This window comes from Hyaena hyaena, unplaced genomic scaffold (genome assembly GCF_003009895.1).
Source record: "Hyaena hyaena isolate Hyena2069 unplaced genomic scaffold, ASM300989v1 scaffold_29, whole genome shotgun sequence".
NCBI classification, from domain to species: domain Eukaryota; kingdom Metazoa; phylum Chordata; class Mammalia; order Carnivora; family Hyaenidae; genus Hyaena; species Hyaena hyaena.
In genome coordinates this window covers 788,044-811,939 of record NW_024080661.1, presented here as the reverse complement: position 1 = coordinate 811,939, position 23,896 = coordinate 788,044, and the positions used below count along the sequence as shown (strand labels likewise).

The 23,896-nt window shown below is 55.0% G+C and overlaps 2 protein-coding genes across 9 annotated transcripts; one reads left to right on the top strand and one right to left on the bottom strand.

Annotated features, from left to right (window-relative positions):
- Window positions 1-198: 198 nt before the first annotated feature.
- On the bottom strand, window positions 199-1,604 carry MIEN1 (migration and invasion enhancer 1). Its single transcript, XM_039227890.1, has 4 exons — window positions 1,456-1,604; window positions 1,256-1,353; window positions 737-813; window positions 199-651 (listed from the first exon to the last, which is right to left on the bottom strand). Exons 1-4 carry the CDS (start codon window positions 1,542-1,544, stop codon window positions 568-570), a joined length of 348 nt encoding a protein of 115 aa, XP_039083821.1. The 5' UTR covers window positions 1,545-1,604; the 3' UTR covers window positions 199-567.
- Window positions 1,605-6,458: 4,854 nt separating this feature from the next.
- Window positions 6,459-14,973, top strand: GRB7 (growth factor receptor bound protein 7). Of its 8 annotated transcripts, none has more exons than XM_039227913.1 (15): window positions 6,459-6,632; window positions 10,697-10,853; window positions 10,963-11,116; window positions 11,301-11,457; window positions 11,586-11,707; window positions 11,799-11,876; window positions 12,167-12,304; window positions 12,646-12,756; window positions 12,953-13,051; window positions 13,291-13,371; window positions 13,474-13,590; window positions 13,782-13,836; window positions 13,963-14,050; window positions 14,156-14,249; window positions 14,436-14,973. In XM_039227913.1, the coding sequence occupies exons 2-15, from the start codon at window positions 10,702-10,704 to the stop codon at window positions 14,580-14,582; spliced, it is 1,593 nt and encodes a 530-aa protein (XP_039083844.1). In that variant the 5' UTR covers window positions 6,459-6,632; window positions 10,697-10,701; the 3' UTR covers window positions 14,583-14,973. The 8 variants fall into 8 exon arrangements, with proteins under 8 accessions (XP_039083844.1, XP_039083843.1, XP_039083846.1 ...); XM_039227912.1 differs by having other exon boundaries at window positions 11,277-11,457; XM_039227915.1 differs by lacking the exon at window positions 13,963-14,050.
- Window positions 14,974-23,896: the final 8,923 nt, after the last annotated feature.

The following is a 23,896-nucleotide window of genomic DNA, read 5'->3' as shown; positions in this document are numbered from 1 at the left end:
GAGGCAAGAGGAGGCAGTGCCTACGGTGTGACTCATTTTCTTTGCCTTGGCGGTGACAGGACATGAGATAGAAGGAGCTATCCAGAGAAAGCCCACCGACCCAGCATAGCCATCTCCGTGGTATAAAGGCTGGGCCGGCCTCTGCTACCATCCCCCACCTCCACTGAACAAAAACACACTAGTTTGGCACAGGTCTTCTTAGTGCCACTTTATTGCCAATAGCTGACACTGCCCAGGGCTAGTGTAAAATAAGTTATGACTGTGGTGGCATTTGACCAGTATGGCTAAGCTGCAGGGGGCGGGAGGGGGGCAGACTTTTCTTATGCACTGATCCTAGGAAGGGGGTAGAAGGTGGCTATGGTAAGGTCCATGGAGACGGTCTCTCTCCCACTCCTAAGACCACAGCAGCTGCTATTCCCTCCTGGTACCCAAAGGGACAAAGTGGAGGCCAGAGTCTCCTAGCTTACCAGGAGCTAAGTGAGGGGAGTGGGGAGCCCTCAGCAGGACCAAAGGAGAGACCAAGGCTTGTGTCTCCGAACAGAGCAGTAACCCAGAATCCACGCGTAGTTACAGAATGACGCAAGGAGGACGGCTGTTCGTGATCTTTTCTAGGGGTTCTCCGTTACTGGCTCTTCGGATGGCCTCAATGAGCTAGAGAGAGGGCAGACACATGGAATGGGACAATGCATTGCAGGGGCAGGGTGAACCGGGGCCTCCCAACGTTGTAAATACTCACATCCTTCTCATAAGGAAAGCCCCCATTCTCCAGCTTGGAGAACACCAGCTGTCCGTTGATTTCAATCTCAAAGGCCCCTGGTATAAAATAAAGCAATGAATGAACTGTATGCTGAGAACAGACAAGTCTGGAGAGATTCTCCACACTTCTTAGACTTCACACAGGCTCCTTCATGTCCCCACCGGCCCCACTAGAGACTCGTTCTTTAAGCCCTTTCCCAAACTGGGCTCAAGCCAAAGGAACCTGAGGGAGGCGTCACCTGTTTGTCCTTCCTTTGAACTCAGGCTTCATAACTCAGTGAAGGAGTGCCTCTCCTCCAACCCCACACTTCTGCAGTCTCCCCCGTTTTCCCTACAGGCTTCATCTGTGACCCCCTCACCTTTGGAAGGGGACTCGAGTTGGTTGGACATTTTACTATGTGCCAGACACTGCTGGACACCATGTAAAACAGCCAATTCCAGAACTAGAAAGTGGTAGAGATTTAGAACACTGACTCAGCAGGTGTTCTGGGGGCCTCACCTGTGCCCCCCAGGCGCGACTCGATTTCAATGCCAGGATACTGCTCCTTCACGGCACTCGCCAGCTCCAGGTAGGTCGCCTCAAATCCGCAGGGTTCACTAGGGACAAGATGCTTGGGGTCCGCTTGGGTTTTCGCGGGAGGGGCTCCCGTGGACCCACCCCCGTCCGGCCTGGACACCCCACACGCTGGAGACGCTTACCAGTACTCCACTACGATGCGAACCCCACTACCCGGTTCAATCTCCCCGGGAGGGGGCGCTTCACACGTCGGCCCCGGCTCCCCGCTCATTGCTCCCGACTCCGCTCCAGCCGCTGCTTCCGGGTGTGACGCGACGCCGTGGGCACGTGACGGGGCGGGGCCGCGGGGCGGGGCGGGCCGCGCGCTACGTCCGGGCGCCCCCTGCAGGCCGCGGTTGCTGCTGCAGTTTCACCGTATCCTTGGTTTGAGGGCTCTGGGCTGGGTGGTCCCGTCCAGACCACCTTCTCCGAGCTCCAGGCTTGCCCCGCACCTCGTGTCTGGTGGACGTCGCGTTCTTATATAATCTGCTGAAATATCTTAGACTGCGAAGCGCTTTCCAGGTTACAAAAGGAAGCGAAAGTCATGAGGCAAGCGGACTCAGGGCCTGCGGTTGGCTGATGGTATGGAATAGTTGCCATTTCTTGCAAGCATGTTGATGGCGTTTTAAACCACCGCATGGTTAAACACTCAAGTACTTCTGATTCTTAAGCTCCCAAACTGTAAGCAAAATCGGGGGCAGTGCCGGCCTCTCCCCTGCATTTGGGAACTTAGGCTTTGGGGTTCCCACTCCTCAAGCTCCATGCTCCCATCACTCCTGTGCTCACGTTCCTGCACCTCCCCAATCTCGTCCCTGCCTCACTATAGGGCTGGCATTATTCTCATTTTCCAACTCCAAAACTGGAGGCTGTCTCGCTGCCTTTTTTCCTCCCTGGAGTCCCACCGGAGTATCCTAACAGGTCGCCTACCTCAGCATCTCTTCAAACCATGCATTTTAAACACAAACTCAGTGATATAGAATTGTGCCACCATCACTACAATCCAGTTACAGAACCTTTCCATCAACTTAGAAAGGTCACTCCTCGTGTATGCAGTCAGTCCAGCTCCTGGCTGTAGCCTTAGGCATCCATTGATCTGCCTTGTCTATAAACTTGCCTTTTCTGGATATTTCATGTAAATGGAATGATATAATACGTGTTTTTTTGCTTCTGGCTTTTTTTCATTCAGTGTAAAGTTGTTGTTGTTGTTTTTTAATCTTTATCTATTTTTGAGAGGGGGTGGAGAGGCAGAGAGAAATAGAGAATCCCAAGCAGGCTGGGGAGAACCCCCAACATGGGGCTCGAACCCATGAACCCTGAGAGATCATGACCTGAACCTAAACCAAGAGTTGGTCATTGGACAGACTTAGCCACCCAGGCACTCCGTTCAGTGTAAAGTTTTTGAGGTTCAACTGTGCTATATCACATACCGGTAGTTTGTTCCTTTTTGTTGGTGGCAATAGTCCATTGTGTAGGTATACCACCTTCTGTTTATCTATTCAATACCAGTTGATGCCCATTTGAATTCCAGTTTTCAGTTTTTAGCTATTTTGAATAAGGCTGCTACGAACACCCAAGTAAGTGTCATTGTAGGTACCTGTATTTTCATTTCTTTAGGAGTAGAATTGCTGGTTTGCGTGGGATGTTTAACTTTTTGAGAAACTGCCATACTGTTATTCCAAAGTGCCTGTACCGTTTTACATTCCCATCAGCTATATGAGAATTTGTTTACTCATATCCCTGTCAATGCTTATTGTCTGTCTCTGATTATAGCCATCCCGGTGGGCGCGAGGTGGTATTTCTGTGTGGTTTTAATTTGCATTTCTCTAATGACTAATGATGTTGAGCACCTTTTCATGTGTTTATTAGCCATTCATCTATCTTATTTGGAAAAACATTTCTTCAAATCTTTTGCCTATTTTTAACTGGGTTGTTTGGGGGTTTTTTTTTGTTATTGATTTGTAAGAGTTCTTTATATATTCTGGATACAAAGTCCCTAAGCAAATATATGATTTGCAAATATTTTCTCCCAGTCTTTAACAGGTTTTTTGCTTTGTTTTGTTTTGTTTGTTTTTTAAATTTTAAATGGTTTCTTTTGAAGTGCAAAAGGAATTTCATTTTGTAGGGTGCCTGGGTGACTCAGTTGGTTAAGCATCTGACTTTGGCTCAGGTCATGATCTCACAGTTCGTGGTTTCGAGCTCCGTGTCAGGCTCTGTGCTGACAGCTCAGAGCCTGGAGCCTGCTTCGGATTCTGTGTCACCCTCTCTCTCTTCTCCCCTGCTCATGCTCTCTCTCGCTCTCACTCTCAAAAGTAAACATTTAAAAATATATATTAAAAAAGAATTTCATTTTGATGACATATAATTTACTGATTTTTTTCATTTGTCACTTGTACTTTTGCTGTTGTATCTAAGATCTCTGCCTAACTCAGGGTCACGAAGGTTTTTCCCCCCCATGGTTTCTTCAGAGGTTTTATTTTAGCTCTTATGGTTAGGTCTAGGACCTATTTTGAGTTAATTTTTGTAGATTGTGTGAGGTAAGGATCTAAATTCATCTTTTGGCATGTGGATCTTGCCTAGTCTATTGTCCTAGAACTATTTATTGAAAACACTAATCTTTGCCCCCCCAATTCTCTTTGCACCTTTGTCAAAAAATCATTTGACCAGAAATGTAAGGGTTTATATTTGAAGTTTTGATTCTATTCCATTAATCTATTAACCTATTCTTTCTTTGTTGTTCTTTTTTTATTAAAAAAAAAAAAACCAAACTCAGATATAACTTTGATCTCTTGAGTGTACCTTTCTGTGAGTCCTTACATACAATTGTATATCCACCACCATGACCAACATACAGAACAGCTCCGTCACCTCCTCATCAGTCCCTGTGCTGTTTGCTGGCAACCCCTATCCCTCCTCCCCAACCCCAGATCGGTCTTCTGTGCTTATGGTTCCACCCCCTCCAGAAAGCCTATACATGGAATCCTACGGCACTCCGGCCTTCTGAGTCTTGCTTCCCGGTCTAACCCATCCTTCAACATCCAGAGTGATCTTTCCAAAATATAAATCTGCCCACTTCTCTGTGTTCAAGCCGAGAGAGACACTGCAGGGTCTGGCCTCAGCCCATAGTTCCTGCCTGTCTGGACAGACAGGATGGATGGCTCTTAAACCTGGTTTAACCACCTGAGGGCTTGTCAATACCACACATTCCTGGGTCTTGGCCCCAGAGACTGAGATTCAGCAGGTGGGGAGGGGCCCAGGGATCTGTTTTTTATACAAGCCTAGGGAGATGTGGAGGCCGGTGGTCACAGGCCACACTTGGAGAAACACAGCTCAGTCCAAAGCACCTGCCTTTCTCCACACCTGCTCAAGCTTACCTGTGTGGCCTCCTCTCCTTCCTTCTCTTCAGCCTATGTATGCTGTGTCCCCTCCTGCCAAGGGCTTTGGCATTTGTTTCCCCATCATGAAAGATGCCCCCCTCATTCCCACCCACCGATCTCAACCTTCTCCCTGCTCCAGACAGCTTCCCCTCTGTTCAATTGTCACTTCCACAGAGAAGGCTTCCCCAACTCCCTGAGTGAGTCATTTTCCCACCGTATTTGTCACCTGTTATTTCTTATTTTTGTGTGATTTTTTTAGTTTATTTATTTTCAGAGAGCGAGAGAGCGCGAGAGAGAGCAGGTGAGGGGTAGAAAGAGAGGGAGAGAGAGAATCCCAAGAAGCCTCCTAGCTGTCAGCACAGAGCCCAATGCACGGCTCAATCTTACCAACTGTGAGATTGCAACCTGAGTCAAAATCAAGAGTCAGACACTTACTTGACCGGGCTACCCAAGTGCTACTTATTTTTATGTTTTTTTTTTTCCTAATGTTTATTCATTTTTGAGAGAGAGAGAGAAGGAAAGAATGAGAGAGGGGGAGAGAGAGAGGGGGACAGAGGATCCAAAGTGGGCTCTGCTCTGACAGCAGTGTGTCCGATATGGGTCTTGATTTCATGAACTGTGGGATCATGACCTGAGCCGATGTCAGATGCTCAACTGACTGGAACCACCCAGGCGCCCATATGTGATTCTTTGCTTAATATCAGTCTATCCAACTGGGCTGCATGAGGCTAAGGGCAGGATCTGTTTTTGTTGCTCTTCACTTTTTCCCCAGTACCAGCTTGCGGCTGGCATTCAGTAGGTACTTAAAAAACAGTAACTGGATGAATGAAGGAATGATTGAGTGAATTGTCTACTGTGCTTTGCACAAGCTGCTCCATGGCCCAGGTGACTTTGTCTCCTCCCCCACTTCTTTGCTTGGTCCACTCATACTGGTTTTTCCAAGGAAAACCCAGTTTGGAGAAAGTTGAGGCTAGAGCCACTCCTTGATGGTCCCCCAGGGCAGACCTCTTATCACTCCATGGACTGTTTGTTTACCCAACTGTCACCAACTCCTGGTTGGGAGGTGGTCACTGCATTTGATCCAGGCCCTCTCCCTGACCCTTGTGTGTGCCTAACGCTGAAGGAGTGAGCTAAAGTGATGGCTCTAAGCAGGAGGGTGGGGGTCCCCTGGCACCTGGCCAGAGCTTCCCTCAGATCACTCCTCCCACCATGAGACCCTGCCTAACCCCTTTAATTTCAGAAGAAGCTGAGACCCTGGACATTGCCAAGAAGGGAGAACATACCCTGGGTGCCTCTGAGGGCCAGGGTGCAGGCTCGGTGGCCAGACTGTGGCTGGAGGTCAAGGGACAGGCATTGTAGCTGGACACCCCTCTGGCTGGCTTCCCTCTTTCACGGAGTGCTCTTTGCCCCATCAGGTGGGACTTAGAGCCGCCGACAGGCCCCCTAGCTTGGCCAATGAGCAGACCCGATTTGGTGAGGAGCCTGGGAAAGGGTGCACCGGCTGTTTCCCCTTACCTTCCAGCCCCCAGCCCCTCCCTCCCAGGTCACAAGGACTTCAGATCTTCGCTCTCGAGGCTGTTCAGTTCGACTGTCTTCCCCGCCTCTCCCCTGGCACCTGCTGCCGGGCTAAGAAGTGCAAAAACAATCCCAGCCTGAGTAGAGTGTCAGGGAGTCCCCGCCCCTCCTCCTGTGGTTCCTCCTCCCATGCTTCCCCCCGGCCCCGCCCCCACCTGCCCAAGATAATTTTAGTTTCCTTCGTCCAGGAGCCTGGACACACAGGGCTGTCCCTCCCCCAACCCTCACTTCAACGTCCAAAGTCGGGACGCCCTCCTACCACCTGTAGAGAAGAGGGAGTGGATTTGAAATCAAGTCCAGGTATCTGGGGTCCCTAGACAGAACCGGACTTCGGACCCCGTGTCCTGCTACTCCCGCTGGGGCTTCTCTAGGTAAGGTTACCAGGATCGGTTCCAGACGATAACCTGCTCCCACCCCCAGCCGCACCAGGGCCCCAGACTGTGGCCGTCTCAGAGCCAGGAGCTGGCAGGCTGCCCTGGTGGGCGGACGGACAGCTGCCTGGCTCCCCCTCCCTCTCCCCCCTGTGATGTCAGGCCAAGGGCGGGGGCAAGAGGGGGACAGGTAGTTAAGGGCCAGGCGTCTCCCTTCCTAAACCGGTGGCCCCAGCCAAGTGCTCCAACTCCAGGGTCCAGGTAAGGACCAAAACGCGCCCTTCATCTTGAGGGTGGGGAGCAGCAGCACGTCCGGGGGCAACCTGGAAAGATTCAGCCTCCTTCTGCGTTACTCTGGCGGCCACGCTTTCTCTTTTTCTCCAGTCTCCCTATCCCGCCCCTTCCTCACCATCTGCCCTCAGTCTTTCCCTATTCTCATTTCCTGCCTTCCTTATTCCTTCCTTCCCTCCTTGTACCCCGCCTCCCTCTGCCCGTCCCCCCTTCCCGACTAAGCAGCTGATGAGGATGAGAAAGGGAGATCTCTGATGCTCTCCTCCCAGAGACGCTGCTTTCCCGCTGAAACTGGCCCCTCCCTACCTCCGCAGAGAAGAGAGCTGGGGGGTGGAGGGGGGGGGGCGAATACCGAGGACTGCCTCGAATCAATCCTTGCTCAGCCGGAGGTTACCCGTTTGAGGTTTCCCCAAGGCTCTACTAAAGATTGACGTCTCCCCTGGGGAAGGGGGACCCTCCCATTTGGAGGGCAGTAGAGGAGAGAGATTCCCTTAAGTTTCCAGAACTCCGTCTCCTATTGTTTGCCTGCTCAGAACACAGGGTCCTGCCTTCGGAAGGGAAGGTGGGGGCGGGGCAGGCCTGAGGGTCCTTCCCGCCTTCGGAAGGGAGGCTCAGAGGCTGGAGGGCTGGATGCGGAAGGGGGGGGGGCGTGGTGGGTCCTGCAGAGCAGTGGGGCCTAGAGAAAGTGTGTGTACGTGTTTGGGGGAGGTAGTGTTTGGAGAAAGACTCGAATCTGGGTCTCCGTGGCACTACGGAGATGGGAGAATGCACCTGTCAGCCGTTGGAAGGACTCCCAACCCCTCTGCCCCTCTCGGTCGGCCTGCCTGCCCTGGACTCTGGTCTCCCTTCTCCCCCTCATCCTGCTGGGGGAGCCCTCCACGAAGGCAAGCAGCATGTAATGATTAACTCCACAGACACTCCAACATTCTTCCCAAATTAAACTTTAAGAGAGCTTACCCCCCTTTTCCCATTGGTCATTTTTTGAGCGAGGGAGTGGGCGGGGCCTCAAGGTCCTGGGCCCTCCTCCCAACTCTGGGGCACCTAGGGGTTTCCCGCCTCCTCACCTGGGCCCTGCACCCCCAGAACTACCCCGAAGGTTGAACCTTCTCCCCCTAACAATAAATCTCGATGGGGGCGGGGCGTGGAGTGCTCGGCCAGACGGGGGCCTTCCCGCCACCTGCTGGTCCCCAGCCCAGGCCTGGGCCCTGCCAGCCCCTCCCCCTCCCCTGGTTAGCTACGGAGGTGGCCTTGTTTTCTTGCCCCGCCACCCGCCCTTGGGGCCAGCCAGGTGGGGCGAGATTCAGGAAGTAAACAAGGAGGCAGGAGGCTGGGACGGCGGGAAGGAGGGTGGGGCCGGAGCCTCGGGGCAGGAGAGGCCATCGGGGAAGCTTCGGCGTGGAGTTGCTGTGTTGAGGGGACTGATAGATTCCGGGGGTCTGTTTCGTCAACAGAAGCTTTCTCAGAGCCCCACTTTAAAAAAGTTCAGGTTTCTTGGGAGGGGGGCTGGCGGGGCCCCACAGCTAGGACCCCCATTCTTCTCCCATTTCATCTATCTGATGAAATGCCCCCACTCCTCTTGCCTTAGAAGGGTCTGGAGGGCAGGGTGAAGGGTTGGAAAACCCAAATGCAATCTTCAGTGGGCCCTCCAGCCCTCTGAGGCCAGACTCGAATCTGATTCTGATTTAAATCTACTCCTCTTTCCCTGTCCAAACACTGCCCTGGTTCGTCTTCCCTCTGGGGTGGAGGAGGACCCCACTTTTCATCTCTGATATCCTGTCTGGCTTCCTGCGCTCCCCCCTCCCCCAGTCTCCCTCTCCGTGGAGTGAAGTCACCAGGGCTGGTTGCCAGAAGATAAACGGGATGGGAGTGGGGACACTGTTTTGTTGCTGATGTTCTGGTGTCTGTTGATGTTCACTGGTGGGTGTGTTTCGCCCTTCCCTGCAGGGCCCTGAGCCCCCTCCCTGTCTCTCCCTCCAGCCTTTCCTTTTCTGCCTGTCGGTGTCTGTCCTCTTGTGTGTCTTGACTTTCTACTTCTGCTCCCGTAGTACCCTTCCAGCCAAGGACACCCCAAAGAGTGTGGTCTGGAGGACCCCCGTCCCCCAGGGTTGCTGTAGATGAGTCCTCTGGGCCACTGAGTCCTGGGTTCCAGGGGTGAGCAGCAGCATCGGAATGAAAGCCTGGGAGGCCCCAGACAGGCTAGGGAGCACTTGGTTTCTTTGGGTGAGTGAGGGCATCACTGGAGGTCAGCTCCACTCCAGATGGGCCTTTGAATCCAGGCCGGGCCTTTCTTCTCTCCCTGCGGGAGGGGGCTCCTGGGCAGGGTGGTGGCTACCAGATTGGGGGCCGACTGAAAGTCCCACCTGGGCTGGAGGTGGGCCAAGGGTGGGGAGGAGAAAATGATGTCAGAGCTGCCGCCTGCCCCACAGCTTCTTTCTCCCCCATCCAGTCCCTGCCCTGTGCCTCCCCCATTCCTCACAGGCTGGTAGGTTGGGGGCGGAGTGGAGGGAGGTGGGCAGAGGCTGTTTGTGTTTCTCCTAAGCCAGGAAGTTCTGCAGATGAGTCAAGGTTGAATAGAGAGCCCCAGGCAGTGCTGTCCCGCCCCACCCTGACTCACCTGCCCCCCAAATCCCCTCACTTAAGAGTCCCAGGCCTGCCCCTTCCTGGAGGGTCAATGCCAGGTGCCCCCAGGAGCCAGGCCCCTTCCTGGAGGGTCAGTGCCAGGTGCCCCCAGGAGCCTCACAGCGCTGGCCTAGGTCTCAGGTGCTCCCAGGTCCTCACCCAGCCTGAGAGGTCTTTCTTCCTGTGGAGGAGGAGCCCGTGCTACCTCTGCCCCTGGTGGGCATTTTTGCCCCAGCTCTGCTGTCCTTAGTTGTCCCAGGTGCCTGTGCAGCACCTGGGGCGATAAGACATGGGTAAGACCCTGGCCTTGCCTAGCAGTGCTGGCCGTCTTCAGACCAGTGAGTGGATAAGACAGGTGCATGTAATTGGCGCTGAGGCCCCTGCACAGTGTAGAGAGTGAGACCTTCAGTGTGAAGGTGGAAAATCCAGGAACGCTGCTCAGAGGAGGTAGCTCTGGCACTGGGGCTTCAAAAGTGTTGGGCAGGGGGAGGAATCTGGGGAGGGCACAGAAGGTTTAGGGGCTGCTGGGGCCAGGGCCCCCAGGCTAGTCCTGTCCTTCTCACTGCGGCTGAGCCTGCCTCCTGGTTCCTGTCCTGGCCCACCTCCTTCACCCCTCCTGTGCATCACTCAGCACTTGGGCAGGCGTTGCCACAACAGGCTCTGGCAACCAGGTTTGGCAACAAAGCACTGGAAAAACCTGGGGCAGAGCCCAGAGGAGTTGAGTGCCCTGTGCTCAGAGCATGCTCAGAGACTGCACATCTGAGCCTCGAACAGTCTGCGGGTCATGGAGTCTGTGGCTCCACGGTGGTCGAGTGGGACCCTCTTAGCTCTTTCCCTGGGCAACCTGGGGCTAACAGAAGGGCACTGGACTTGGAGTCCAAACACCAGGTTCCACTCCCTGATTCACCTGTGACAGGGGCAAGAATGCTTCCTTCTCAGGGACTTGAAGTCCCTTTTTGTAAACGGGCTCACTCTACCCTTTCCCCAGAGGCTCCAGGGAAACTCCAGTTAGAGGGGGGAGCAATAAGGCGCTGTGTAAACTCTGAGGGGCACCTTGGCAGCTGTGTGGAGTCAGGAGGTCTGGGTCCTCTTGGTCCCTCTCCCCAGGACAAGGGGTCAAGAGCAGCCACTTTCAGCCCCCTCTTCTCCCTCAGATGTTATGGAGCTCGGTCTGTCTCCACCTCATCTCAGCAGCTCCCCGGAAGACCTGTACCTGACCCCTGGGACCCCTCCTGGGACTCCCCTGCCTCCCGATGCCCCTCTGCCGGGGGAGGTGAAGCGGTCCCAGCCTCTGCCCATTCCGACCAGCAGGTACAATGGGGTGATGGAGCCGAGGAGGGGCTGGGGGGGGTGGGGCCCGTGCGGGGTAAGACAGAAGCTTGTAGTCAACTCCTTCTCCGCCCCCTACCTCGGGCCACAGGAATCTTCTTCGAGAGGAGGAGCTGCGGACAAGCTCTCTACCCTCCATCCCCAACCCCTTCCCTGAGCTCTGCAGTCCTCCTTCGCAGACTCCCATTCTTGGGGGTTCCTCCAGTGTGAGGGGGCTGCTCCCTCGAGACGCCAGCCGCCCCCATGTGAGTTGTCTTGGGAAAAGGAAGGCAGGGGTGTGGGGATGCTGTGGCCATGAGGGTGGATATGGTACCACTTCCGTGGAGGCTGGGGGATTTGATCAGGAATCCCTACAGGCAGAGCAGGCAGCAGAAGGGAAGTAACTACCCTTTGCCCTTCCTCCAGTCATCTGCAGTTTTTGGGGTACAGGTAGTAAAGGTGTACAGTGAAGATGGGGCTTGCCGGTCTGTGGAGGTGGCCGCCGGTGCTACAGCTCGCTACGTGTGTGAAATGCTGGTGCAGCGAGCTCACGCCTTGAGTGATGAAAACTGGGGGCTGGTGGAGTGCCACCCCCATCTGGCACTGGGTGAGTTGGGGTGAAATGGGGCTGCCTGGACAGGAAGGCAAATGCTTCACACGTTGTGTTGGGCGGGTGGCTCATCTGGGAGGCCTGGCTGGTCTCCGCTGACCCCTGCTTTTTGCCCTGAACCCCAGAGCGGGGCTTGGAGGACCATGAGTCAGTGGTGGAAGTGCAGGCTGCCTGGCCCATTGGTGGAGACAGCCGCTTTGTCTTCCGGAAGAACTTCGCCAAGTATGAACTGTTCAAGAGCTCCCCAGTGAGTGTGGGTGAAGGGGGTCTGGGCACTGGGATACCCTGATCCCCAACTTGGGCCTTCACTCCCTGGCTCCTGACTCCTTTCCCCCCAGCACTCCCTGTTCCCAGAAAAGATGGTCTCCAGCTGTCTGGACGCACACGCAGGCCTATCCCATGAAGACCTCATCCAGGTAAAGGGATACCTCCATTCATGATCCCCCAGGATCACCTATCGCTTTTTGGCCTTTAAGCATTGTGCCTTAAGCATATGGTGGAGGGCTTAGCACAGTCCTAAGTGACCGGAGAAGTCACTTTTCCTGGCTGAGCATCCGTTTCTTCATCTGGTAAATGGGACAGTGAATGTATGTGGAGCCCCTTCTCTCGTGAAGGCCTTTGTGTGAGTGTGTGTGTGTGTGTGTGTGTATGTATCTCCTGGTCTCTCTCGGTGTCTCACACGCTTCCTGCTCTCTTCTGGCCTCAGAACTTCCTCAATGCAGGCAGCTTCCCAGAGATCCAGGGCTTCCTGCAGCTCCGGGGGTCAGGACGGAAGCTTTGGAAACGCTTCTTCTGCTTCCTGCGCCGGTCGGGCCTCTATTACTCCACAAAGGGCACTTCCAAGGTGAGGTCTTGAGGGTTGACAGCCCCAGCCCCTAGGATATCCCATTTCTGGTCCTTCTAGGAGTTGTCCCTTCCCTGTTGGAACTCCTGGGCCTTTCTTCCCCTGGACCCTGAGACCCTCAGCTGCTCCTCTCTCCCCTCTAGCTTACCTACCCCAGGAAGTAGTGGTGGGAAAGGCAGGTGAAACTGAGTTTGAGTCCTGGCTCTACTTCTGTTTGCTGTGTGACCTGAGGCACTTCTCTGCTGCTCTCTGGTCCTGAAATCTCCCCAGCTGGCTTATAGGGACAATAACAGGGGGATAGGGTCTGCCTGTTACAAGTGCTACCTGCCCATGCTGCACAGGATCCAAGGCACCTGCAGTATGTAGCAGATGTGAACGAGTCCAATGTGTACGTGGTGACCCAGGGCCGCAAGCTCTATGGGATGCCCACGGACTTCGGCTTCTGTATCAAGGTAAAGACCCTGGCCTGGCCTGGGAGGGAACAGGAGCTGCTCAGGCCCCGGGATCCTACCTAGGGCTTCTGAGCTCCCATCTGGGACACCCAGACTCCTCCCCCTGCCCCGTGCCCTGCCCTACAGGGAGAGACACGGAGACAGACATCTGGTCCTAATATCAGATATGGGACCAGCTGGTTTCCTCTGTCTACAGCCAAACAAGCTTCGAAATGGCCACAAGGGGCTTCGGGTCTTCTGCAGCGAGGATGAGCAGAGTCGCACCTGCTGGTTAGCAGCTTTCCGCCTCTTCAAGGTGAGACCGCAGGAGTGGCAGGGGGGCGTGAGTGAGGAGTTGTAACTCTGCCCCCAGGAATGAGGGGGCATCAGAGCCTTGCTCTCTCAGTGTGTCCGGTCCTCGCTCTGGCTTCAGAAAGCTCCTCATCCAGGGCAGAGATGCAGTCTTGCTCTTGGGGAGTTCTGGTGTGCGGGGTCCACGGCCCAGCCGCCAGCACCTGCTTGGCCTCAGGTCCTTTTTCTCTCTCCAACCCACAGTATGGGGTGCAGCTATATAAGAATTATCAGCAGGCGCAGCCTCGCCACCTGCGTCCGCCCTGTATGGGTTCCCCACCTTTGGTGAGTGTGCACAGAAGCTTTAGCTTGGGGGGGGCACTCAGGCCCCATCTTGGGGACCCATGGGCCCTGTTCTGACCCCTCTCCATCCTATCCCATCTACAGAGGAGTGTCTCTGATAACACCCTGGTGGCCATGGACTTCTCTGGCCATGCTGGGCGTGTCATCGAGAACCCCCGGGAAGCTCTGAGTGCAGCCCTGGAGGAGGCCCAGGCCTGGAGGGTGAGGGGCTGTACCCATCTGCATGGTTATACTGGGCACCTTCTCTCCATGTGGGTTTCCATGGCATGGGAGGAAGAGTGGGGGGCGGGGTAAGGCAGGCCCCCAGGTGCGGAAAGGGTCTCTATGTTCTTGAGGTGCCGGGTGATACCTCAGTCACGCCCTGACCCCTTGTGTCCCCCACTGCTCTGCAGAAGAACCACCGTCTCAGCCTGCCCACCCCAGGCTCAGGCACGAGCCTCAGTGCAGGTGGGTGAGCACCCTGCGTCCCCAGGGGTGGAGGCTGCCGTGGCTTCTCTGAGCATTCCCGGTGGGGGAGGTCAGGATGGGGTCTCCTGCCCAGAGTGACTGCCCGTCTGCCTCCCCCAACTCCAGCCATCCACCGCACCCAACCCTGGTTCCATGGACGCATCTCCCGAGAGGAGAGCCAGCGGCTCATCGGGCAGCAGGGCCTGGTGGACGGGTAAGGGGCAGGGCGGAGCAGGCCAGCAGACCCAGGGATAGGAAAGGCCCCGCATCAAGGCGGCAGCTGTGTGTCCTCGGGTAACGTTGCTCCATCTCCTGGCAGCCTGTTCCTTGTTCGAGAGAGTCAGCGGAACCCACAGGGCTTTGTCCTCTCTCTGTGCCACTTGCAGAAGGTCAAACATTATCTCATCCTCCCGGTGAGTAAGCCCTATCTCTTCGCCACGCCCCCTCGAGAAGCTCCCTGGCCCGCAGCGTGTCTGGGGGCTCCTGCTCTCTCCTTTGTCCCCGCGCAAGCCCTGGGGACCTCGGCCCCCACCAGGAGGGAGCCCCTCGAGCCCCTCCCTGACCTTCCACCCCACCTGCTATGGCCGTCGTCCCCCCAGAGTGAGGAGGAGGGCCGCCTGTACTTCACCATGGATGACGGCCAGACTCGCTTCACGGACCTGCTGCAGCTCGTGGAGTTCCACCAGCTGAACCGTGGCATCCTGCCGTGCCTGCTGCGCCACTGCTGTACTCGCGTGGCCCTCTGACGGCCACAGAAGCAGGCATGTGTCTCAGCCTGTTCTAGGCTGGCCACTGTCCCCTATGCTCATAGGGTGGACTTGGAGGGCGCAGAAGGTGGGGACAGGCTCATGAATGATTAGACGGCTCCCCTACTCCAGAGAGTTCTCTCCTCTGCCCCTTTGCTTCCCTCAGGCAGAAAGTGCTCCTCACCCACTCCACCCCCAACCTGTCTCCTCAAGCGAAGCACTCGGGTGGCCTTCCCCTTCACGGAACTCCTGGGCACCGCCCTGGGGCAGGGTGTTTTGGGAGAGATGGGGTAGCCCAGGTGGTCTTATGCCCCACACTTTGTACAGACTGAGAGGCCAGTTGATCTGCTCTGTTTTATACTAGTGACAATAAAGAGTATTTTTTGATACACTTATGAGTTCTGTCTGGTAAGACCTGGCTAGCTGGGGTAGAGAAGGGGAGGGGGAGAGGAGGGCACCAGGCCTTGGCAAATGTATCAGACGGGTCCAGGCCAGGTACCCTCCAGCCTGGATGTTTCTTTTTCTTCCTTTTTTTCCTTCCTTCCTGCCTTCCTTTCTTTCCTTATTTTTAAATGTTTATTTTTGAGAGAAGTGCATGCATGTGGGGGAGGGGTGGGGGGAGGGGGACAGAGGATCCGAAGAGGGCTCCATGTGGGGCTTGAACTCACGAACTGCGCAACTATGACCTAAGCTGAAGTCTGATGCTCCACCCACTGAGCCACCCAGGCACCCCCAGCCTGGAGGTTTCTTGAGGGCAGGGTGGTCTTGGTCATCTGAGAATCTCTAGTGTCCCAGCATGGAGCCTGGCCCATAGTGGGTGCCTAGTAACTTCTTGTTTAATAAATGAATGTATAACGGACTGTCATCCAGGTGAGATCTCCTGACAGGGCCTACAGCGATGGGGGTAATTCGGACAGGCCTGGAGTGCAGTCTCACAGCATGTATCCTCCGCGAGTCCCAGGCCAACTGCTGGGATGAGTCCTGACGGTTATATGTCTACAACCTACACTTGGACACGTGGCCCTCCACCTCTCCAAAGTCCCCGTGCCCCCCATGGTCAACCCCTCTCCCTCTTGCTTCCTGTCCTCATAGTTATGTTTCTTCCAGAAAGCCGTATAATGGCTTCCCTACAACACTCAGCCCTCTGAGTCTGGCTTCCCTCTCCAACTCAGCCTCCAACAACATCCAGAGTGATCTTTCCAAAATACAAGTCCACACGGATCATTCTAGGTCTGGCCTCTCCCCACTGCCCATGCTGGTCTGTTTTGTCTAAACAGTTTTGTCTAAGGGGGAATTTTATAGTTTGAGGTCTTATGTGACAGGATAGCTTTATAGCTCTGTCAAACTGGCAACACCTGAATCTGCCATTTGATTTTTAAATCACAAAGAGACCCTCTCTTCAGACACGTGAACTCCAACTAGACATGATTTTTTGCCAAGAAATAAAACCGCAGTCTCATCCTTTGGATCTAGCTACTAGTTTATCAGAAATACAGGGGACAGAGGGACATGTGAAATGACACATGGGGGATACAAATACCCGAATAGAAACTAGGAAACTACAGAACAGATAACCCAGTTTTTTTAACAATAGCAAAATTATAAGAAAAAATGGGGAATCTCTAGCTTTCAAGAAATGTAGACATATGTCAACTAGATGTTATGTGTTGACCTTATTTGATTCAAATCCGAACTAGTGAAGTGTAAAAATATTTATGAGCAATTGGGGGAAATTTGAGCTCTGAGGAGATTTTTGATATTAGGGAGTTATGGTTAACTTTTCAAGGGGGTGATAATGGTTGTGTGCGCGCGCACGCACGTGTGTGTGTGTGTCTTCATCTTTGAGAGAGTCATTCTGAAGTATTTACAGATAAAATGCTGTCTTATCTTTGTTTTTAAAATAACTCCAAGTTTAGGGGAGAGGGTGTGAGTATAGTCATCGTTTCGCCATGAGTTGATAATTGTTGAAGCTGGGCGATGGGCACATGGGGATTCATTAAATTCTCTAAATTTGTGCAGGATTGAAAATTCTATAGCAATTTTTTAAGGTTTTATTTTATTATTTATTTTGAGAGAGGGAGAGAGAGAATCCTAAGCCCCTGATGTGGGGCTAGAACCCACAAACTGTGAGATCATGACCTGAGGTGAAACCAAGAGTTGGATGCTTAACCGACTGAGCCACTTAGGCACCAAACCCCGTGAATTTTTTTAAATGGAGAACCTCTCCTCAGATCTTTGAGATTGGGCACGAGGTGGTGGGATCCTGTTTTGCTGGTGAGGAAACTGATGGCTCAGGGAGGAGACCTGCCCCAAATCACAGTGAGAGAGCCAGGATCTCAACTCGCGTCTGAATACAGGTCTGGGCTGTTCAGCTACCCCTGCCTGGCTGACTTCCTGGTGGAATTCCTAAATGGCCTGTGGGGGGTGAGGGGTAGGAATGTCCTCTCCTGAAGAGCCCTTCCCTTCTCCGTAGCCCTGGTCTCTGGTTAGCAAGTTGTCCTGAAGTGACCTTGGGAAGGACCAGCCACCATAGCCAGCCCTTGAGCCAGGCTTGGCAGTCCCGGTGGCCACTCATGACCAAGGCACCCCCAACCTTGGCTAATCCCAGGCTGGGGAGCCAGGTCTGTCAGACAGAGGTGGGTAGAAAGTTTTCATCCACCCTCCAGCCTGGAACCTTCTGGGGATCTACTCTGAAGAAATTTCTGCAGTCGAGGCATGAGAGGGTGCAGGTTTTGTTCCTTCTTAGCAGGAACCAAAGCAACCTGCTGTCTGCTGCCTGCCATGGTTTCCAGAACCATCCCATCACTGGCTGCTCCTCGGTCCTGAGCTGACTGGTGCGGGCTGTGTGACTGGCCAGGGATGCCCAGGGCCACTTCTAAGGTGCGGATGCTAGGGGTCCATGCTGGGGTGGGAGTAAAGGGATCAGTCATGCTTAAGTCACATCTTAAGCATGTCCAGGGGACTTAGGCTATATAAAAACAGGACCCAGTGTCTCCTCACAGTCTGAGGCACCAGGCAGGCAGCGGACAATGCCCTTCTGTGTCAATCAGCTGATCGGAGTATGTGGGACAGATATCATTCTCCATTTACAAATGGGAAACTGAGGCTCAAAAAGAGTGACTCACCTGAGGTCCTACATGGAGTTAGAGACAGAGGTCTGACTCAGCCCAGCCTGCAGGAGGTAGAACATAGCCCTTTCTGCCCTTTGTTTCTCTGTCCTCTCTGTTCTCCGTGCTGGCCACTAGGAAGGACCTGGGCCATTGGCGACCTCTTGAGGTGGCAGCTGGCTTGACCCCAAGCTGGATACTGGAAATCAGCAGCTGAACATCCTTGCTGGGCGGCTGAGATCTCTGGCTTCTTGGAGGAAAGGCAGCAGCTGAGAGTGTGGGGGACAAGGGCCCCTCAAGATCAGCTTGCAGAGGGACCCAGGGCGAGATTCCCCAGCTCTGAAGACATGGGAAGAATGCTGTTCTCCTGCCCAAAGAGGCTGAAGCATGAGCCACACAGGCCAGACAGCAAAGGGACTTCCAAGGGTAGCTGCAGTGCGGTTAGTGGAGGCTTGTGGTTATGAGGAAGACTGGGCTGGTGGGAGGGAGGCAGGGACATTGTGGAGAAGGTAGAGAGCTGGCACCTCAGATACTGTCTTTTCAATATCAAGTTATTGGGTTTGGTTATAAAAAGTATATGTGCTTTTAAAAGAATATTTCAGAAATTAGAAAAAGACTTGGAAAAGAAAAGGAAATTCCCAGGATCCAGGCATTGAGAGAGGGTAATGGAGGGCTCCCATCCAGGAGGCTGGCTCTAAATGGCCTGTATCATAGACACCAGCTAGTATGGCTGGTGTGAGCCTGCTGCCAGCGTATAGCTGTCTTTGGCAGCACCATGGGCCTGGAGGAGGGTGTGGCCACGGGGTTGACCTCCCTGCCTGGTCAAGTGTGGAAGGCAGGGAGGGCTGCTGCCAACTTTCTGGACTTTGGGAACAGGTGGGCATGATTCTAGGGAAGTCCACTTCTCCTATGGTGCCCTAGGTAGGACATCCGGACAACGTTCTGAACAAGTTATACTCTTCCTGCTCCCCAGACATCCTGTTCAATGAAATCTACATAGCCTCCAAGTTCATGGGTGGAGGGCCTCCTGGTGCCAGCAGAGGGTTCAACATTGGGTCAGCGATCCTGCTTGGCTCCTTCCTTGTGCCCAGTGCCAGGCACCCTGAGGAGGGAGAGAGGGAGGGAGGGAGGAAAGAATAAAAGGAGACAGGCAGGGGAGACCAAGGCCATTCAGAAGGATCCTTTCTTTCTAAACTGTCTACATAAGCAGTTTTCTACTGGCTTCCTGCAATCCAAGGGTTCCAGCAGGAACTGGGGGGCAGGTTGGGTTGGGGATGGGGAGAGCACTGATTGCCTTTATATCTGGGAATTCGGCTTCATGGCATATTTGGAAAAAAGGCTTCCATTACTGTGTGACGAACCTGGTCTAGCAGAGACGAACTTGCACAGAGCTAGGGTCTGTGGCAGAGTCTGCTCTCCTGTCCTGCGCTGTTGGTAGAACCTTAGTTTGGGGCTGAGGAGTGGGGTGTGCAGTGTGGCCTTTTAGGACATAGGATTCTGAGCTTCCAGCAGGGGTAGGGAGATGAGAGAGGAGGGAAAAGACATTGGGATCTTGGGGAAGCTGGATGTTGCAGGCTGGAGTCTAGAGCTACAGAGTGGGAGATCCTGGGGACTGAGGGGTTCTCCGTGATCTCCATACAGGAGGGCGGGTTAGGAAGTGGGGGTGCTATCTCTGCTGAGAAAGGTTGTGCTCTGGGGCTTCCTGAGGTCTGAAATGCAGTCCCATGTGGGTTGACCTGTGATGGGCTCTAGAGCCCTCTTGGCAGGGCTGCATCTGCTCCAAGGAAGAGGCAGGGTTTTCTTTGGTGGGCACTTGGGGGGTCTGTTTAGTTGGAGCTGCATTTTCATGGTAGGCGGTTTGTTTTTACTTGGATTGAGTTGATCTTGGGAGTGGTTTAGGAGAGACTGAGGGAAATTGGGAGGCCGCCCGCACCTCCACAGAGCTGCCCCCATGGACGTATTCCTCTGCAACTACCTGCGCACCCCACGCCCTGAGTTTGATCCAGGACTAGACAGCAGTGGGTATTCCTAGCAGACACTACCTCGATTTTCCAAAAGATTCCAGGGCGTCTCCTTTCTCCCAGCCCTCTTAACACCCATCAGTCACGATACAGGTGCCCACCTTTTGGTTCTCTACTTCCAAGCTGAGCCACCGCGTTCCACACTTGTAAGGGACGAGCTGGGGGGTGCGGAGGGGCCTTTGCACCAGTAAGGCGAGGCCTGAGTCTGACGAAACAGGAGTCAGAATGAGAATCCAGCAGTCTCTCTGGCTCCGCAGCACTGGCGTAAGGTGATATGGACCCGCCACTTGCCATTTGGCTCCCTTCCCTCCGCCCCCCTCGCCCCCCCTCCCTCCCGCCTCCCGCCGGCGCGACGACTCTGCCTGCGCGTGGTTGCTGGGCTGCAGGGCGTCGAGCTGTCGGGGAGCTGCGGGCGCGGGGGAAGGCCGGCCCGTTTCGCCAGGGGGCGCGCTTCGGGGTCGCTGAGTACGCTCCTCGGTCTCTGGGCCCCCGGAAAGAGGCTCGCGTGGCGCCACAGCAATGGGCCCATCCGTCTCCGGGGTTAGTTTGTTCTTCACTGTGAGCTGGTGGGCTGCGTGGGGGCCTCAGGGCGCCAGGCGTGGAGGGAGGTCCGAGCGTCGCAGCCAAGCCTCGCGGGGCCTCCGCGGCCAAGGCCAGGCAGGACGTCGGGGGAGCAGCGGGCCGAGAGCTCCGGCTCACTGGGACCCGCGCCCCAGCCTCCTGACGGCGCCGGAGCTGCTCAGCAGCGCGGCGGCAGTGACACCCAGCGGCCGTGGCGGGGAGTGCAGGCGCTGCCTGTTTTCCTCGCGCTGTTAAGGTCGGCGCCTCTCGAGGTTCCCACTCGTGGTTACGCGCGGGCACCCCCGGGCGAGAAGGCCGCGCTCTGCAGACTGCCGCGCGGGGCACTTCCCCTCCCCCTCCCCCAGTTTCCTCCGCGGCAGTCGCCCGAGAGCTGGGAGATCCTGCGGGGCTGCAGTGCCCGGAAGGGCGGGGCGGGGCGCAGCGGCGGCGCTGGGCTGTGACCCCAAGCAGTTTCACTTCTGGATCTTACCCTGGTGTGATGGGAGAGCATCTGGGGTGGGGGTGGAGGGGGGACACACAGGCGTGCCGGCGCTCGGGACCCCGGGGGGGGATGGCTTTTTACTCCCGGGGTGTCACGCGCCCCATACCTCCCTGCATTTTCCACCCCCCCGCCACGGGTTCCACTCCGCTGTCTCCGAAGCTGCCGCTCCTCCCCAGCAGTCGCCGCCTCCGCGGGGGCTGCCGACCCCCGGAGAGGCCCCGAGCGGCGTGGGCGGCAGGAGGAGCGAGCTGTGAAGCCGCAGGCAGGGGGTTAGGCTGCGGGCTGCTGAGACGCCCGAGCTGTTTCTCAGAAGTGCAGCTGCCCCTCCCCTCACACCCCCCTCAGCTCCCACCTCGCTCCGCACAGCACCCCTTCCCCCTCTGCCTGGCCTTCGCTTTCCTCGCCTGGGCACCCCCAGCCCGGGAATCTGGTGTGGCGTCCACTCACAATTAAGAGAACCCGAGAGAGGACGGGACCGGGAGTTCACACCCAGCCTCGGTGCCCATATGCAGAGAGTACAATTCCACTGCCATCTCCTCGTCCCCAACATTCCTATGGGCCAGGATTAGAATTTCATAGAATGGTTTAGAAAATGATCACTTGGAAAAATCATAGGCCGCCATAACCCTAGCTCCAGCGCCCAACCTCCCTGTTGAGTGCCTGAGTGTGGTGAGGAGAGAAGGGAGAGGGCACAGGACCCCCTTTCTCTCCTCTTGTTTTTGGATTTACAGGAAGGGCCTGGCCAGAGCAATGGGGTTGAGGCCAGACTTAGTCTCAGCTGGAAGGAACTTCAGAGATCCGGTTCCAGGGGAAAATGAAGGCCAGAGAGGGAAAGCAAAGTGCCCAGGGTTACCCAGAGAGTGGCAGAGCTGGGGTTGGAACCCAGGAGTCCAAATACTCAGCTGGTGTCTGGACCAGGCTGCCATTTGCTTTACTGACGTTTCAGAGCTTTGCTCTATTCACTGACCCTGTTTCCCCCTTCACCCCCTCACCCAGCAGTCTAGGGAGGGTGGGTGAGCTCTGTGACAGGGAGGTAGAGGTGCCGAGACTAATTCCAGTGGGGGTGGGATGGGATTTGACCTGGTGGAAGGACAAGGCTGGGGGAGAGGTGGCCTCTGCCCCCCTAGTTCCCACCAGCCACCCCCAGGGCTGTGGTTTATTTGACTAGGCAGCTCTTCTGGGCCAGGGGGCCTGGGTGGGGGGGAGGCGAGGTGATGGGAAAAGACTGCTCTGGGGCTTCCTGCCCCACCAGTCCTGGGGAAGGGGGGCAGTCTACATCACCCACAGGCCCGCTAACCTCCATACTTTCCACTGCAGTGCTCTTTCCTTGGGTATGTTCGTGTTATTCTGGGGGAAGGTCTGTTATTTGGGGGGAAGGGAGGCAGCTGCCTACTTCACAGGTCAAGACAGAGTTAAAAACAAAACCACAGCAAATTCAACACCCCGTGTCCTTCAGGGACTTTCCATGACACCTTCCTTCCCCCTCTCCCCCAAGCCAGGGAGTACCTCCCCAGAGGGCCTCCCACCCCAGGTGCAGTGGCTTTTGGCTTTTATGCAAACAACTGTCTGACCGGGAATGTTCTGTAGCCAGAACTTGTGTCCCGGCCCCAATGTGCTTCTTCACCATCCCTCATCGTTCCTGGCCTTCCCAGGGATGTCATCTCCACTCTTCCTCAAACTCTGGGTGCTAGGGAATGGGAGGCGAGAGGAGGGACACAGGTCCTTGATGGCAGTTGCCTGCAGGTGGAAGTTTGGGCACTGTAGGCACAGGCGGAGTGAATGGCCTGGTTGTGTTGAGTGATGGGGGAGGGGAAGGAGGCAGGTGCAGGTGTGGGGTGGCCTCCTCTGCTAGGCCTACCACCCTCTAAAGTGTCACATTAGCTCCAAGAATTAGGAAAGGAAACTGTCCTTAGGCTGGAAGTCCATCCAGCCTCAAGCCCAGCCCCAGCCAGCTGCACAGCGCTCTCCACTGCTCACTGGCAAATGGGATGGGGTCTCCTGGTCTCCCTTTCTCTCTGAGCTGCTCTTGCTTTGGGAAGGCAGTGGGGAGGAGAGGCCACATACTACTCAGCGACCCAGAGGCCACTTTTCAAAGTATTTAATGTAATAATACAAAGGCAGGCTGAGACAATTCCTCTCTCCCTTTCATTTGTGCTGAGACTGCAGAACCTCCTGGAAATCTTCCAGACAGTCTGGTGCTCAGGGAAGGAGATGGTGCTGAATGGAGAGCCAGAGGAAGCTGCCACCAACCTGGCCCCACCTTTGCTGATCCTAAACTTCAGAAATGGCTTCTTTCTGCCTCTCTCACAGGGGAGGGGAAAGGGAAGGTGTTTTGGAAGAGGCTGAGCAGGACACCAGATCACCTCCCAGTCTCTTTTCTGATATTTTCTAAGAAAGACCAGAAGATATCAAGACTGGGAGAAAGCTGAATAATCTCTGTGCCGTTCTCCTAGGACTTTCTCCCCAGCACCTTAGGTTTGGGCTTCCAAGTATCTTAAGACTATTTTTAAATGCAGCTGGGGTGCCTGGATGACTAGGGGGAGCATGAGACTCTTGATCTCGGGGTTGTAAGTTTGACTCCCATGTTCGGTGTAAGGATTACTTAAAAATGAAATCTTGGGGCATCTGGACGGCTTAGTCAGTTAAGCCTTGGACTCTTGATTTTGGCTGAGGTCATGATCTCACAGTTCGTGGGTTCAAGCCCCGAGCTGGGCTCTGTGCTGACAGTGTGGAGCCTGCTTGGGATTCCCCGCCCCCCACCCCGTCTCTTTCTCTCTCAAAATAATAAATAAGAGTTAAAAAATAAATAAAACCTTAAAAATGTGTGGCTGAGTTTAGTAACTGCACTTGAATTTCCCAAGGTGGATGTTTCTGAGCCCCTAGCAGTGAAAAAGCCAGGATGTGCCTATCTTCTAGAAAGAACCTCTGCTGGTGTCTTGGCACTGGGAGACACTGCAGTGCTGAGCCAGCCAAATCCAGGCCCCCAACTTCCTCAGGTCCCCTTAGTGAACTAAGGGCCAGTGGAACCAGAACCTCAGTATAGGGGTATGGTGGCCAGCAACAGGATGCCAATGGCAGGTTCAGGAAGGCATCAGAAAAGATGCCTTATTTCGGTGATAATTT

What these genes read in the sequence shown, in the direction of transcription:
- MIEN1 (XM_039227890.1), bottom strand. Translation starts at nt 1,544, where the DNA reads ATGAGCGGGGAGCCGGGGCCGACGTGTGAAGCGCCCCCTCCCGGGGAG. An exon ending in GTCGCGCCTGGGGGGCACAG is followed by an intron (nt 814 to 1,255) that starts GTGAGGCCCCCA and finishes ATTTTATACCAG; the next exon opens with GGGCCTTTGAGATTGAAATC. An exon ending in GCTTTCCTTATGAGAAGGAT is followed by an intron (nt 652 to 736) that starts GTGAGTATTTAC and finishes CCCTCTCTCTAG; the next exon opens with CTCATTGAGGCCATCCGAAG.
- GRB7 (XM_039227908.1), top strand. Translation starts at nt 10,702, where the DNA reads ATGGAGCTCGGTCTGTCTCCACCTCATCTCAGCAGCTCCCCGGAAGAC. An exon ending in CCCATGAAGACCTCATCCAG is followed by an intron (nt 11,877 to 12,166) that starts GTAAAGGGATAC and finishes TTCTGGCCTCAG; the next exon opens with AACTTCCTCAATGCAGGCAG. An exon ending in CAGCTTTCCGCCTCTTCAAG is followed by an intron (nt 13,052 to 13,290) that starts GTGAGACCGCAG and finishes TCCAACCCACAG; the next exon opens with TATGGGGTGCAGCTATATAA.